At 38.1% G+C, this 17,957-nt stretch overlaps 1 protein-coding gene across 7 annotated transcripts in view; it reads right to left on the bottom strand.

The window, feature by feature from the left end:
* The window catches only part of NRG3 (neuregulin 3), a 1,004,034-nt gene that overhangs the window by 35,008 nt on the left and 951,069 nt on the right, over positions 1–17,957 (bottom strand). For all 7 annotated transcript variants that reach the window (XM_084795997.1, XM_084795995.1, XM_084796000.1 and 4 more), the window contains exon 5: positions 2,943–3,045. In XM_084795997.1, coding sequence (XP_084652123.1) covers positions 2,943–3,045 — 103 coding nt within the window. The remainder of the gene's footprint in view (positions 1–2,942; positions 3,046–17,957) is intronic.

Genomic DNA, 17,957 nt, shown 5'->3' with positions numbered 1-17,957 from the left:
TTACTTTTTATCTTTTCTTCTATCCTCCAGCTTATTTTTACATTATTTAATATTCATACATTTGTACAATATGTTTCGGTCAAATCGACCCCTGTTCCTCTTGTAGATTGCTCCTCTACCATCTCCCACCATTTCCCCTTCTTTCAACTTCATGTGTTTTTTTCTCTAAAGCCAAGTCAACTTAGCGCCTTCCTGTAGGTGCATGAGCGTAGGACCATCTGCTGAGGACTGGGTAGCTTCTCCAGACCTACATTCCTGAAGAAAGCTGTCTCTTCTTCTCCCAGCTCCCATACGTTGCCAGTATCTCCTCAGCTAAGGCAAGATGAGGGAAAGCATCCCAGTGTGCGCTTCTCTATCAGCTTTGGTCCTCTAAGTCTCCTATGAAGAGTCTGGACTTTAGCAATGTTTCCATGAAACACTCAGGCTTTTCATTGTGCCTCAGCAATAGATGATGGTTTCGGAGCTCCCCAGCTGACCAGGAAGAAGCTCTGAAAGCCCTGATGCCAGACATCCTGTACTTGCTTGATTTCATTGTTAAGATGGCTTTAATCAATCTTTTGCTTAAATGTGTTACACCTGCAAGCTGTACTCTAGAAATAAGTGATTAGTTTTATCTTTGTACCAATTTACTAACTGATCTATAAATATAATATAAACACCCAATTTCTTTCCAGTACACAGCTGTTGAAAATAGGCACTCATAATGTCAACCCTTTGTGGGCTCTAGTGAGCCTCTTATCCAGTCTCCAAGTTTCAGAGTGGAAAACCATCAGTAGTAAAAAGTCAAGCCACCCTGGAGTGTTTCTCATGTAAATAGTAAGCAAGCCTTTCACAGCATCATCTAACTTGGTCCTTATCCTAATTCCATAAGGTATTTTTAAGTTCATATTTTGCCAAAAAGAAAGCAGGAAGGAAATATTCCTAGTAACATGAATCGAGGGCAACTTGGAGATTGAAGTGCATCTGTGCTTAGTATAATATCCTAACCAGTGCTCTCACGTGGCCAAACTGGGGCTCCGTCAGAGTGAGGAAACTCCTAACTCGCAATGGGCAGATATGCCATTCAGCTGGAAGACTATATAATCAAATTTGGTACTGCGGTTTACAGCATATACTTAAATTAAAACTCCTGGGAGTCATAGCACCATAATTGTGTTTTTCTACTTTGTTCCTTTCATAGCTTAATATTTTAGAAAAAAATATCTGTATAATTTAGTACATGATCTCTAAAGGCTTATGTGTTGTTTTAGTCCAACTTGGCACTCAGAGAGATGGGTGGAGGCTTTAAAATGTGGACCTATTACAAGGTCTTATGGTGATTGAAGATATTCCCTTGAAAGTGATGGTGAGACACACCCCTTCCTCTTTTATATTTTTACATTCTGTTAAGTGGCAAAAGGCCCTCCCCTGCTCTACACCTGCCACCATGATGTGCTGACACCACCTGCTACACGAAGTAATGGGCGCAATCACTCTTAGAATAAAATGAACCAAACGGAGCCCAAATAAAGTCTTGAAAGTTCAGTATTGCAGCCTCTTTGTTAGGGAAGCAGAAACTGACTGCCACATTACTTGAAAAAGGTAGTAAAAACACAACTTGGAATGTTGAAGAGCCAGAGTGTAGTCACTACAAAACCCAGCGTGCCTGGCACATGTTTGGAAATTACCACTGTAACAGACAATAGTCACAGAGATGTGGCAGGAAATGTCATGTGGCATCCTGTATAAAAGCCAGAGTTAAAAAAAAAGTGGGGTTGGGGGTCATCATGTAAAAAACTAAGGAAGGCAAAATGTATGGAGTTTAGTTATGCAGTAAGATTATTGGGCATTATTTTGACTAGAATACCATGTTAATAGAAGACTCTAATTCTAGAGTGCTAGTTCTAGAGTGCATGGGGATTTTCTTTCTTCTTACTATAGTGGTTCTGAAATTCTAAAATCATTTTTAAAAGTCTGTTGAAATAATAGATATTAATCATATAGTCATGACCCAATGTTTTTATTTAAAGTCATAAATGTAGCTTCATTTAAAAATTGACATATGTGACCTTCAGACAGATGTTATAGACTGTATCTGGAAAGTGGTCTGTTTTAAGAGGAGAAAATGGATAGAAAACCAGAGGTCTAACACAAAAAGCAATTATACATTGGCTATGATTACAGATAGGCCACAGGAATGAAACTGGAGAAACGTCTTGAGGCTCAAGAATTCAATGGATTAACACTTTGTTCTGCCCTTGCTATTTTAAGTGCAAATGACATCACTTCCAGAAATAATTCCACCCATATTTATTTATAAAAGAGCAGAGTTATAAACACATATGCATGTATATAAAATACTCTTAATTCTATGTTATGAATCATCATAAGTCCCTTCATTTGAAGATAGTTTTTGGCAAATGAAATTCATAGCATATTCAAGTCCTATATCCCAAAACTGTGAATCAATTTTTTTTTCTTTTTTCTTTTGGTGTTCTTTCATTAAATGTCGGTTACATTTTATGACTACAAGGCAAAAATTGTTTGAAAGCAAACTGATACTTTTTTGTAGTTCTTTTTTTTTCCCCCTGATAAAGTCTTTTGCTATTTACAATAGTGATAGCATTTAGGTTCACAGCCGAGGCTCCCCACCCCCACCTCAGTTCACACTGAGAAGAGTTAGTTCTTTCAGGACAGCCACTGAGCCTTTAATGCAGACAGGTGAGCAAGTTGTACAGACAGTCACTGTGTGAATCTGAGACCTTCCTACAATGTGTATCTGAGGATTCCCTCCACACATGACTGCATATATTCACTGTAGTCCATAGAAGGCTCTAATGTTCTGCAAATCACTGCTGGACCCATGTGCAAAGGATCCCTCAGCTTGCAGCTGAAATTGAGACTAAAAAGAAAGAGAGCTTCCTTTCACAAGGAACCTTTAATCACCAGAGAAAGGGTCTTACTTGCTTTTGAAGTAGAACGCTGCACAGAACATGCCCACGACGACAATTCCAAAGATGATACAAGAAATTGACAGCACCTGCCTCTGGTAAACGTCTTCACTCTCTGCGAATTTGAAAAACACAATTAGAATGCATGCTAGTGGGGCACGAAGGCTGCAATCTCCATCTCTGTGCTTCTGAGCTGATAGGAGTCTTTCAAAGCCAACATTTGTGGTGTTGTTCCTGTTGTGAATAGGAGAAAAACAGGAGTAAGATACTAAGATTCAGTTTCTTTGTAGAGATCTTTACAGTAACTGGCTGCTACTTTCATTTTTTTCCTCTTGATATGTGATCTGACACATATGTCTTCTCTCTCTCTCTCTCTCTCTCTCTCTCTCTCTCTCTCTCTCTTTCTCTCTCTCTCTCTCTCTCTCTCTCTCTCTCTCTCTCTCATACCTATAACAACTTGGTAAATACTATAAAGGAGTTATATGACTTCTGAGCCTTGTAGGACCATTTGTTTTGGAGACTGTGGTGGGGCTATAATTAATGAGATAGATAGAAGATTCCTCTGCACTTTCTGGTGACAGCAACAACTCTGAGTTTATATATTATGATGCCCACATCTTTGTGTTGTCTGATTCTGGTTTGGTCCTTGTAGATCTGTACCTTATTCATCTTTTTACTACTCTAATATTGACATCACTCATGAAAAAGATTTATATAAAAATCATGTTCACCACCCTATAGACATCTCAGTACCCAAGTTCTGTCACAGTAGACACCAGCCTCTATACCAATGTGGTACCTTTTCTCTTGGCATAACAAAGCATACCAATTCAAAAGTAAACACTAGATTTTCAATTACCACGATTCACCCTCAACTCCTTTTTAAAAATGTGCTTACTATAACAATTCTTCTTATCATGAGCTTTATATCCATTGATCTAGAACTTTCTCTTAGCAAATTACCATCTCTTGTTTTCATTTCTCTCTTTAAACAGCATAAACCTCATGGGATGTGATTGCAATAATTGACTCAATTGCATATACTATCTTCAACTGTTCCAGGTACGTTTCCATTCATCCATTTGGCAGCACATCCACATGTAAATTTAAGACACTGGCAACCTTTACAACACCACCTTGAGCATTTTGTAGCATGCCTAGGAGCATATGCTATTGGGCAGATATTTATAAGAGATGAAGGCTGAAAATCAGATTTCTTAGGTGGGCATCAAGTCCTAACAATGCCATCAATTACCAGCTCTCATATCCAGGTTCACCTATCTTCTTCAAAGATACTCAAACGTCTGACGCACTGACATTTATCTTACTCTCAGATATCTCACAAGTTCTAAGAAAAAAGAAGCCTGTGTAGAGAAGCAATTCCAGTATCCTAAAGAAACACCCCAAGCTAGCGTATTCATTCTCATGTGTTGTATTGGTCAGTGTGCCAAGAGAAAAACAGAAGCAAAGCCATTGCAACTGGATCAGTGGATGAAAGTGTGTCTATTCAGACTTTGTGGTCATCCATGCAGGCAAGCTGTTGGCAACTACAAAGGTGCTAGGGAAGCTGGTAGGCGATGACAGTATGCTTGTAGTACACAAGGATGGAGGGAAAACAACTTTGCTTGTATACGTACTTAATAGAAATGAAGTATCTGAATATGAAAGGATATCATGGCAGCAGAAAACACTTAAAACACACACACACACACACACACACACACACACACAGAGAGAGAGAGAGAGAGAGAGAGAGAGAGAGAGAGAGAGAGAGAGAGAGAGAGAGAGAGACAGAGACAGAGACAGAGACAGAGACAGAGACAGAGACAGAGACAGAGACAGAGACAGAGAGAGATAAATTTCACAAAACCTATGAAAGCTCTGTTGAAAAGTTTGAAGACTGACTCAGAGTATTGAAAGGATAGACACACAAACATATGTGGAATAAGAGGATTCCATAAGAGGAATCATATATAGATTAGGCTTCTTCCCAGTGTGGGATAGTACAGTGCTAAGGAAATGGCTGAGTTTGGTAACACATACCTATATTCCCAGCATTCTTGAGGCTGAGAAAAGGACATGATTTTGAGGCTAGCATGGGCTTTACAATGAGATAGTGTCTCAAACTCTAAACTCCTTGGAGACATTTTATTGTTGTTATAGAAACTGTAGAGCTGATTTTTACATTTTCGATGTAAATATAAAACATGAAGGGTGAATACGACATTCTTTCTGAAGTCAGGTGAACAAAGTCAGGTGTTATCATAAGACAAGCTATACTAGTTAGACAAATGCTTGATTCTGGAGAAAGAAAAGTAGAGCATATAAGGGAGTCCAGAAGTATGTGTCCAATCCCTACAAAAGTATGAAAATATTTTCATAGTGACAAAATCAAGACAGCATTTTAGAATAGTGGGGCAGTGTTTTAAATTGACTATGTTCCACAATTTTATGTTTTACACAGAAATAAATGTCAAAAAGATGTAGCCATGAAAAACTTTAAATAATAGATATAAAACAAAAATTTCAATCTATGACATTAGAAGAAACCATTTGATAAAAAATCATAACACTATGGGTTGGAAAAGTTAAAACATAAAAGATACAAATTCAAAACTGTTTACAAACCAATATTATAGACTAAGCCACACTAGAGTGTTTTTTCTTCAAAGATGCCATTATGAAAATGAGGAGCAAAAGCACAGGCTTGGAAAATAATGGGAAAATAAGCACCCAACATGAGACCTGAACATGAAATATAAGATACTCTCATGACTTAATAAAATAGAGTGAGGTAACCCAGACCTAGCAAGGCACACATGGTACATACACACTTATAAGTGGATTTTAGCCCAACATAGATGTCCTCTGAGAGATTCCACCCAGCAGGGGATCTGGATAGATGCTGAGACTAGCTCCTGGACTCCAGGTGAGAGTGGTATGGAAAAACAGGGGGAATGGAAGGACCCATAGTCTTAAAAGCACCATAAGAAGATCAAGGCCTGTGGATCTGGACCCAGATGGCCTGCACAAACTGTTGCACCAACCGAGGACAATGCATGCAGTAAGTCTAGACCCTCTCTGTTCAGATGTAGCCAATGGACAGCTCTTTCTCCACCATTGTGGGGAGAGCCTCTGACATGAACTCTGGTGCTCCCGATTTGATCACTTCCCCTTGGTGGGGATGCCCTGTGGGCACACAGAGGAAAGGGAAGAAGGATATCCATAAGAGACCTGATAGGCTGTGCAGATATGATGGAGGAAGGTGGCCCCTTCTGTTGGAGGTCTAGGGAAGGGGAATAGGGCAGAAGAGGGAGGGGTGGGAATGGGGAGATACAAAGCAAGGGGATGACAACTGGGATGTAATCTGAAAAATTATAATAAATTACAATTTCAAAAACAACAACAACAAAAAAAAGCAACCACATTTTGAGATGGCAGTTCTGAATAAACTCTATTATGACAATAACTTCTCGGAAGAACTTGGAATGATTAAGACGAACCCACAAGCCATAATGGAATTTCAAATAAACTATCATGATGTCGGCTGGGCTTCTAATAATATAGCTAAAAGTCAATCCTTAGTATGCTAGGCAAAGATATAGAGCAATGACCTCTCTGACACATTCATATATTTTAATGTCATATCACTTTAAAAACAGTTTCGTAGAGAGATAAGAATTTACCTACTTTATGACGGAGTCATTCCATTCCTAGGCACTTAACCAGCTTTAATGAAAAGGTAATTTTACTTTGGAAGCCCACAAAGCACCTTTATTTGTAATCCACAATAAAAATTGACCAAATGCCCAAAAACATATCATTGGAAAACTTGTGGTATATCTCTACAATGTAACATTACTCACCACTAAAGAGAAACTAATTAGTTAAGTAATCAACAAATTAGATGAGTTTCAAAATAATTACTCAAAGTGAGATATCAGACAGAGATCCACACTCTCCATATCCAATCATACAAAACTGTGGAAACTGCAAGTTGTCGACGGATGGGATGGATATCTACTGTCTGGAAAGGGAAAGGCTGAAAACTTACACAGAAACATTAGATTTTTTTTTAACTTATAGATGCATTTAGTATCTTAATTTCAGTGTTCATTGAAACTGCAATTGTTGATGGATGGAATGGATATCTACTGTCTGGAGAAGAAAAGGCTGAAAATGTACACAGAAACATTAGAATCTTTTTAACTTACAGATACATTCAGTATCTTAATTTCAGTGTTCATTGTTTTGATCTCAATAATCATGTCATTGGTAGGTAACTATTTCATGTTGCATCATATTAAACCTTTTAGGCAAGGTTCATTTAAACTCAGTTATACCTATAAAAATATTAATTCTAGGAGACAAATTAAAATAAGAAATATATTAATACTATAAAGAATTTTCAGAGTAGAAAATGAAACCAAGCCTCTTTTGAGTTCCTTTTATTGTAATACCTCCATAAACCGCTCCCCACAAGGCAAGCAATATGAATCTATATTATATAACATTATACATATACATGTATATTTATATGCACACAGGTGGATATATATATATATATCATTATTAAGCATCTTAATGGCTCCCATTTAGACTAAGAATAATTATATATATATATATATATAATTATTAAGCATCTTAATGGCTCCCATTTAGACTAACAATAATTATATTTATATATATATATATAATTATTAAGCATCTTAATGGCTCTCATTTAGACTAACAATAATGTCACAAACCTGGAATAGAAAAAGAAGTGCTTGATATGACAACAGCCATTTTCCCCTAGGATATCTGCTATTTTGTTCTGTAGAATCTTGAAGTCAATGCTCTCCATGTCTCTGTCTCTCTCACTCTCCCTGTCCCACCCTCCCTGTCCCTTGTCTCCCCTCTCTCTGTGCTATATTTTTTCTGTCTTTTCATGGTTTCTTTCCTGTTGCTCTAAATTGAATATAACTATCTCAACCATGTCACACTATGGCAGTAAGCCCCATTCGCTCAAGACACCAAATTTTGATGTTCGTTCATTGGCTCACTACTGTTTGCCTAGTTCCTTTACCAGTTCTTCTCAGCTGACGGACTGAGTAAATGAACGTGCATTTCTGTCTCAAGCCAAATAGTTTATGTGGTAAGTGGCTGTATCAGCTCTCACTTTAACATACACTTAGGTTCAGCACCGCTGCTCTTCACAGTAACATTCCCAAAGCTCTGAACATTGGTACTGTCTGTCCTGAGCTGAACCTCTACCACTGGAAGGACCCACTCTTCAGTTGATACTTCCAGTGCAGGGGTGGGGGGGAGTGGTGAGTGTTTCTCATCAACCTGACCTCCTCACTGCAACTCTGTATTCCCAAAAGTACTCTTTACAGAATGCAGTTCCACAGAGAACATGATAAAATTACTTGACCCCAGGCCTCAGAGATCATCACAGTATGATGACTGATAGAAAATTCATCTTTAGATACTGATCCCATCACACCCCACAACTACATTGAATTGTTGCTAGTCTTATTTTGGGGGGCTGCCTGTGTTTGGAGTTGATGGCAATGATAGCCAGAATTCAGGTTGTGGGTTGGCTAAAGGATACAGAATTCCTCACGTCAGGATTTTCAGAGGTCCTCCCAAAATGCCCTTAAATGGTTCCAGGATCAGGTGAAATGAGCCCCTGTCATGTGATTTTTCTCTCCCAGTAATGCCACTTGCAGTGCCAAACCCATCGCACCTGTCTCAAAGCCTGCATGGAAAGAGGCTGTTTTATTTCTCTTCCTGAGACCATCTGCCATAGATTCTCTTTAAATTTGAAAGCATACTTTCGAGTTCCTTGTCCTGTGAAAATGTAGCTCAAACCAGTGCTTCACAAGCATTCATTCATTCTTCTTACATTTTAATTGCTGGTTTATGCTAGAATATTGGAAAATGCAAAGTAAACCTAAGAGAAAATTTTAGGTTATTGTGTCTTCCCAGCAAATAGAGAGGGGGCTATTACAGGGTCTAATAGACTCGGGTGAACATTTTAAATTTGAACGTGCTCAAAGGGAAGGAATGTGAAATATGTCATAGAACCTTGTTGGGAGCATATTGCCATGTTAAAATTATTCATCCTTTCTACCTCACACTTGTGAGTTCATTATGGGTCCCAGCTGATCTTAGAAGCACGTAATTCCAAAGCATCGTATCTTCCTAGATTGCAGTAAGATGACTACAGTAGCACAAGTGTGAATTGCAGAAGACAGCTGACCCCTTCCTGCCACTACCAATAATAATTTTTATATGAAGGATGATGGTACCCATTAAAATAAAACATGACAAAAAGGTTGTTCCTACTAACATGAACGATCTCCATGATGTTTGGTGTTAAGGATGAAAGGGAAGGACAAAATAGATAGGACTCCTCATCCTGGCCTTCATAATCCACTGAAGCAGGCTTAGTCCACATCTAAGCCAACATAAAAAGAAATATGGACTGCTTGCTCTACGGGGCTATATAATGCTGCAGAGGTGCATAATAGGGAACTTCATCTTCTCAGAGAGCTCAGCACCACAGAGGAGAAGTGTAAATGGGAAATCGGTTTTAGACAGAAGTAATGGAATGGCAGGTATCGTTTTGGTACAGACAACCACTCATACAAGAATCCTGAGATAAATCTGTAGTGAGCAGAGCAGCTCAGAGGCAGCAGGGATATAACACCCAGTGCTTGTGTTATTGTAGTCACAGGAAGTGACTGAAGTATTTGGGGAGAGTGCAAGGAGACTAATTTCATATTTTTTCTTTATAATATGGTTATAAACATGAAGTAGATTGGTGTGAGGTTGGTGCAGAATCCAGATGGGAGTCCATTGCCTGAGCTCAGGTGAGCTGTGATGGGTGTTTGCACAGCACCAAGTATCAGCAGGAGAGAGTGTGCAGCCAATAGAGGAGAACGTTAGTCAAGTACTTAAGGGATGAGAAGTCAATGTTCTATTAAAACACAGGGGATGCTCAGAGTAGGATGAGAAGAGAAACTTAATTCAGAAGTTACCAATTTAAAGAGTATGTGAAACACTGAAGTAGAGATGTTGAGTATACATTTAAACATGGGTAAATGGACTAAGAGAGAAGGTACCAAACTGTCAGATGTAAATGCTTTAGGGATGTGGTCCTGCTAACAGCAAGTGTGTTGTGTTGGTGTGATTGCCCTATTGAAAGAAAATAACACAAACAAGGAATACCAGAGAAATGAGTGGATCTCTCAAGCACATTCCTACATGTAGACACACACACATTCACACACACACACACACACACACACACACACACACACACACACACTCACTCACTCACTCATGCACACATACTGCTATAATCATATACAGGAGCCATGGTATCCCTAGCTGGGCAACTGTATTCTCAACACATGCATATCAAACCCTATGTGGCCACTGAATTACAATGAATACTTGACTGTTATTCTAAAAGTCAGCCTAACAATAACACCAGGCTTCCTTATACAGAAGCAAAATCATAACACAATAATATTTCCTGATGACGCCACACTATGACAGGAGCAGCATTCCTCATTGCCTAATTCCAACACTTGCTTCAATCCATCAAGTCATCCTTCTAGTCTGTGTAGGCCAGGCTCTCCTTAACTGTTAGGCTCTGACTTTTTGTCCTCATTTTAATGAGATTAAATGGGAGTAGATCTAGTACAGCATTAATTACTCTTGTATAAAAGAGGCCTTCTGAATTTTGTTCCTAAACATCAACAAATGTTAGGGAGAGATTAAAATACTTGCCATGCTACAGGAGAAGAGGACCTGCTCAGTCCTGATAGGACTTGATGAGCTGGGGGGGATGGGAATGGGGGCCTACCTTTCTCTGAGGAATAGGAGAATGGAGGAGAGGGAGGCAGGGTGGGACTGGAAAGTTAGGAGGGATGGGGTGATGACCAGGATGAAAATAAATAAATTTATTAATAATGTAAAAAAGCTTAAAGGGAGTTGTAAATGTATCTTAATCAGTAAAGAGAATAAAATGATTATTTTGAATGTTTGGAAGCTGAGATTGGCATGTTTTAACTTGATGACTAAAAATTAATGGAATTATTCTTTTTTCTCCCAGGCATAATGTATGGAAATTATACACCAGCTTTTGAAAGCTCATTCCTTATAGTCAAGGGGTAAATACTTTGTAAAGTCAACATTTGAATGCACTGATGAATTAGGTTACCAAGATTAAAAAAAAAAAAACCTCCTTAAAAAACAAAAAAAATTGAATGAAATTAAATAGTCTAATATGTACACTAAAAGTCATTTAAAGATAAAAGAGATCCTGACGGCAAGTGAAAGAGGTCCTCACTGAGTTCATACTGAACACTGGGTGGTGGTCCTTCAGAATGTATATAATAAGCCTGTCCACAATAGTTAGGAGGTTAAATATGCCTAGCCAAGTACAGAGAGACTTGGACATCCATCAGGTACAGCAAAGCTCCATAGTCAACCCAATTATTTTCTTCTGGAAGTTTCCTACCATCCCCCAACATTTTCTATTTATAGGTTCCATTCTGTTACTGTTGGCACTTATCTGTAGAAAAGTGCCTTTTAAAAATATTTTGAAAAGATTAACTACTTTACAATAAAATGTCAACATCCACAATTATCTTTGAACCCATGCAAAGCCTACTATGGATTGAATTGTGTCGCTAGAAGACACTGGGGCACTTGGCCCTGATGCCTGTAGAAAGGCATTATTTCAATAAGCCATACTCTGACTGGAATACTGATATCTGTCCAAGTTAAAATTCTTATGCTGAGATCCAATTTCTAGCAGAGATTATTAAAAAGCTAAGGCCTTCAGGCAGTAGTTGATGATGAGGGCTCCATTTTTCTGAGGGGATCACAGTCCTCACAACAGAAGAGGTTTGGAGGAGCATCCTTGTCATCTCAGGTATTTGAGAACATAACAAAAAAGTACCATCTAGAAAAGAGAGAGCAAATTTTCCCCAGATCCATAATATAATGGTGCCTTGACCTTGGACTTCTCATCCTCCCCCATGGTTAGAAGCAAATTTCTATAAACTAATTACCATGCCTGAGTTTATTGCTTCAACAGTTGGAATGGACAGGAGCCGAATACATGGTTACTGCATCATTATCAAAAGGGGAAAGTTGGACATATGCACATGGGGGTGAGAGTGGGAGAATGAACCATGAAAAGATGAGATTCAGGATGACCTATGACAAGCATCACCAATGATTACCAAGACCCTGGGGAAAGGAAGAACAATTTCCCCTTCACAGAGAGGGAATCATCTTGCTTTCTCTTTGTCTTAGACTTCAAAGTACAAAACATGAAGTCAAAAGAATCCTCTTCTTTAAGCCATCACTTTGTGGTGTTCGTTAATACAGCCCCAGCAAGCTAGGGGTTGCTACACCTGCCAAAGGCCAGCCAAACCATGTGCACTCATGAAAAGCACTATGAAGTCTGAAAATTCTTCTCATGCTCTCTTCTACACATTCTATAATTATGTACCCAAAATGTACCAGTCTGTCTCCGTGAACTCCGTACAACTATCACCTTTCTTCCTAGATCTGCTGTCTTGTTAGAGAGAGTACTGCACGGCATAGCTACTCAGAACCCGTGAGTCAACTAAGTTAGCTTCAGGGTTGGCAAACTGATAGGATGTACCAGTAGGTATTCTGCATCCTGGGCTAATAAAATAAGGCAACTTTTTTTTTCTTTTTTTTTTTTTTTTTTGCAAGGAGGGTTGTTCCATTCCTCTTCCAGGGATTCATTCTGTGCTCTTTGCCATAATGTCTGATAAAGCACATTTTAATATATATTAAATATGTTAATATACATTCTGTCACAATGAAATGCTGATGTTAAAAATGTATAAATGAACGTGATCTATTAAGTTGGATGTGTTGAAGGAAATGACAACTTACATCTCAAACACATTTGTTCTCAATGCACAATTTTGTTAGCTTCTCCCCTCGCAGCCCAACATGAGCCTACAGGGTCAGACTTAGTCTTATCTCCTTTCTTCCTTTCCCAGGTAGTAACCGCACTGGTTGACTACATGTAAGTGAATGTTATAATGCACAGTTTTAGAAGAATGGGAAAAAATAAAGGCCCTGTTTCCTCTCGTTAGTATGTCTAACGTTTGATGGTCTCCCAAGGGTTATTTCTTCCCCCCAAATAAATTATAATGAAAAAGCAAATCTGAATCAAAATAAACCTATCAGTGAGTTCTCAATGCTGAGGAAAAATCTGTCTGCATCTTCTGACTTCACATTTCAAATGTCCAAGAGGTGTGTTTCTTCAGACTATAGATTCGGTGGGCTTATAATTTAGTATTCAAGAGTAGAGCCATATTCTCAGAGCGATATATGTAACTTGGAATGATAAGATTCCACCTTCTAGGCAATAGTAAGAACCTTACCAAAAGGCTTATGGGAATAATATATTACTTGACCTATACTGTTGGCATAGAAATTCTGATACTCTAAAATCCTTTCTGTCTTGCTTCGCAGGAAAAATCCAGGTCCAAGACTAAAACCAGATCTCTTTAGTTGCCATGGTGGCTCATCACCTCAGGCAGCGTGGGAAAATGTGGTGGGAGATCTCTGATCCTTTGCTTTACTCAATGGTGAGCATCCTGCAAGAACCTTTTGCAGTCCCAGCAACTTGAACCATCCCGCGTGGTCTGTACCCTCCAGCTTTATTTCCCAAAGTTCCTGCAAGCAGCTGCCCTGAGTCAGGAGGGGATCAGAGGCCATAGATATCTAGGTACCTAGACTAGGTATATACCTAGTTCTATAACTAGTATATATTTAGTATATACCTAGTTACAGCCTGGCTCATGAGCTGCACGTATAATGACCAAAATCCTCCCATGAAATGCAGTCTTGGAGTTCTGCTGTAAGATTGACAAATTCTTTTTAGACCTTGTGCAGCTCCTTTCAGGTAAGGACATTTAAATACCTAAGATATATAGACTAAGTATTCTCCCCCAGATATATAGATATAAAATTTATTTTTATTAAGATGTTTGAGACCAGAATTATAACATTTATCCCCTTCCATTTTCTCTCCAAAATTTCTAATGTATGTTATTATTCTTTCAAATACGTGGCCTCTTAAAAAATTGTTGCTACATACGTAGAAACATAACACACACATACATACACATTGCGATTGCTAAATACATATGTAAACTTGCTCTATACTTATGATGTTACTTAAATGTACATGTTTTAAAGGCTGACCATTTCTCTTGCTCTTAGCATTCCTTAGTTGCTTGATATGCTTAATTGAAGCTAATATTAAACAAATTACTGATCCACCAGATTATAAACACACACAGACACACATACACACACACACACACACACATACACATACACACACCTCTACCTTGATAATGATGATGAAAGCCTGTGTTTCTGGTTTATATGCTATTTAGGCTATATTATGATGTTTTTAAAAGTCTGTTCCTCCTATTTTACATTTAAAAAGTAATATTTAAAAGCCTAATGTGTGGATTCCTTCTTGAGCTTATCTCTGTTGGCATTGCTTGACATATAATACTGTTTGTGATATGCCACTGTATGCATAGGGATTATCAGAATATATCCTAAATGTTAAGTGAGATATCTAACTTACCTCAAAGAATCAGTTTGCAGAGCATAGTCATCGGACACTAATAAAGTATTTCACATGTATCTTATTTCCATCCCAAGTCTTAGCCATCACATGTATTTTATACCACAGCCCTTGCCGCATCAACTAGTCATATACAAAGTGCTCACCTGACCTCTGTTAGGTACCATGATGGAAAGTGCAGATAAAGGATCACACAGCACCGGCCTCTTTCAACACCTTTTCTTTAACTACTAATGGGAACTTATACAGTTCTAATTAACCTATCTGTGGCTCTGTTTTTATGGGTCCATGAAAATTAGATTGGGTACTCTGTATAGTATACTTACTGAACTTACTGAACACACATCATGTCTTGTCCCTCTACCTAGTATCAATAATATAAAGTATCAATGTTTCCTACTATGCCATCATTATTACTATTTTAATGTTTTATGACAGAGTTTACTGAGAAAGTCCACTGTAAAAGTGGATTTGGAGGACACTAAAACTCGACAAAAGCAAACAACTTCTAAGTCTTTAAGAGTATAAAGGAAGTAAAACTTTCCAATGGGCACTGTGGTAAAGTTCATGGATGTCAGGTCCAGGGACACCAATAAACTAAGCAGTGTACTGTGCTCTTTCCAGTAAGTTCTGATAATGCTGAACTAAGCCCATTTTCAAATTGGTTTGGAAGAATTTATAAAACTAGAACTGGAAATGAATTTCCTGGCTACTGACCCCTCCCCTTACCATTTTGTCACCCCTATCACCCCACGGTCTGGGCTGTTTCTAGTTTTGCCAATCGTCCTCCTCTACAGGTTAACAGTTTCTATTTCCTCAGAAATCTAGCTTACTCATGACCCTATCACTTATTTGGCCTAACAATGATCTTCCACTTCGAATCTCATTTCACGAAGAGAACAGTTTCACTTTGTTTTTTTTTTTCTTCAAACATTCAAACTGTCCTTTATAGTAAACTGCATACTAAAAAGTACAATAATAAAATGCATAATTATTTAATTTATAATATGGAGACATTAAAAATAAACATTAATTTGTAACCAGCATCTCTATCAAGAGATAAAATATCACCAGTTCCCCGGAAGCCTAGAGACTTCTTTTGGCATACTAAATACCATGTCTCCATACATACCCAATAGTGTGGCTTCAAGCACCAAAGATTAACTGTCTTTGTTTTGGAACTTTATATACATAAAGCCATAATCATATATTATTTTACACTAACTGATTTTGTTTAGTATTATGATTCTTAAGATTTAATTATGTTGCCGCATGTTATGAATCTTTTTTTTTTACTTCTTTCAACATACTTTTACAAATGTACAGTAAAATTAAAATGATGGAAATGTTTAAGTATTAGCTTTCACAGGTCTATTGTATTATTTTAAATGAGTGTGTAGTGTTCCATCATAGAGTGAAGTCATATGGACCTTTATACATTTATTGTGGCATTGTTGTATTGGTTGATATAATACAGACTCATAAGCTTGCAATAAGTACACTTTAGACAATACTGGCACACTGTAAGGGTCAAATAGAAGCACAAATAAAACAAATGTCAGAAAAAAGAAATGAAATGAAATACATATGGATAATACAGGCTTTGAGTGAAGATATTTCCTTCCTAATTTTCATATTTAAAGTTTCTCTGCCTGTCAGCTTTCCACTATATTCAAACCTTGTATGTGAGTTCTTCTCTCGAGTTAACACTATGTAAAAGTCATTGCCAGAATTCTCAAGGGAAGGGAGTTGGTTTTGGCAAACAGTAATTTTATTTAGTGACAGAAGCCACTAGGAAGCCTTCTTAATGTTAAGATTCCTGAGTAGACTGTGAAATATTAGCATATACAGGTTTCTAGAACAGAGAAGAGCAGTAAGTGTAGGATGTGTGATCAGTCTTACAGCTCTATAAGGACTTCTGATGCTCAGTACTGGATGTTGTGGTACAGTAAGAAGTCTATAGACTCTAAGGTATGAAAGACCTGAGACAAGTCATTATTTTATCATTTAAATTTTTGTGATTTTTGAGTTTTATCCTATTTTCCTAGTCAAAGAGCAAGAGGGCTAGGGATCAATACTCATTGATGGAGTTGGGGTAACATTAAAAAAATCTCAATGACCCTTAGCAGGGAATGGAATTATGCCCAGTTCTGTAGTGATACCAACATGATATCAATGTGGGCAGCTCAGAATGAACTATTGCATCCGAGATGATGACCAGTTAAGTCCCAAGGGATCAGAAGAGTGAGGTTTGGTGTATTTGGCTTGCAGTTCCAAGGACTAACACAAGCAAAGAATACTTGAAGCATGTAATCCAGACACAAGATAGCCTGTTCCCGTCACATTAGCAAAATGTTGTGTGCATTTGATTAGAGAATAGAATAGGATTTTAGGATCTTTGAGGAATACTGAAGTTTTGAGGTTACCTGTCCATGCTGTCTCCAATGAAGTGGGTTCGTTGTTGTTTTGGTTTATCATACCACATGGCGAGAAACCAACTGTCCACCAACAGCCATCCAAGTGTGTTAAGTGTTTACAAGCTTGCCCGTACACTAGTTATTCCTATGGATAACATGAATCTCTTTTTGTACCCTGGGCTATTTTCAAACAGTATTGGATTTTTTATATCTGATGCTATGATAACTGAGCTTTGATAACCATGGTGGTGAAGTCAGTTTTCAAAGACAAATTTCTTGTCTGAGAGCTTGTTTTTCAAACACAAATCCAACAGTCCAAAATCATATCTAAACCCCTTCCATTACCATTTCTTATGTCACCTATACACCATTTAAAATCATTTCAGACAACCAGGGGCACATTTCTTACCCCCAGAGTCCTTGCAATTGTTCAAATTAGCCAATATTAAGGCTGGCTACCATGCCTTATCCAGTCCTTCCCACAGAAACAGCAATACATGTTGCTGGCAATGATCCCTTCCTCCCCTCCTTTGCCTCTGTAATAGCCCTAGTCTTGCTCACATGGTCTCATATGGTGTGGTGTGCCCCTGTCCATGGGTTCTAAAGCACATTATATTCTCAGTGACAATTATTTCACAATTAGAGAATAGACAATAGAAAGAATGAGTAGTAAACAATTATTCATGAACATAGGTTATTACAATAAACATTTCCAAAGAATTACGTATCGTTACAAAGACTTAAAAATAATTCAAAGTTTGGGGAGATATGCTCTTCTAAGGTAAGAAAGATCAATGTTCTACCAATTTCTATTAAAATAAGTTATAAAGAATTCACATTTTAGAGAGTAAGGGACTAGAGGAGCAGGGTGGCTCTTCACACACTGACTAGATGGTGGGAAGGGAAAGGGAAGACCAACGAGGGAAGGGGAGGGAAGAGCTGGCCAAGGGAGGG

Source organism: Acomys minous (assembly GCF_964271855.1).
Source record: "Acomys minous genome assembly, chromosome: 9".
Classification (NCBI taxonomy): domain Eukaryota; kingdom Metazoa; phylum Chordata; class Mammalia; order Rodentia; family Muridae; genus Acomys; species Acomys minous.
This window is presented reverse-complemented; position numbering and strand designations above follow the sequence as displayed.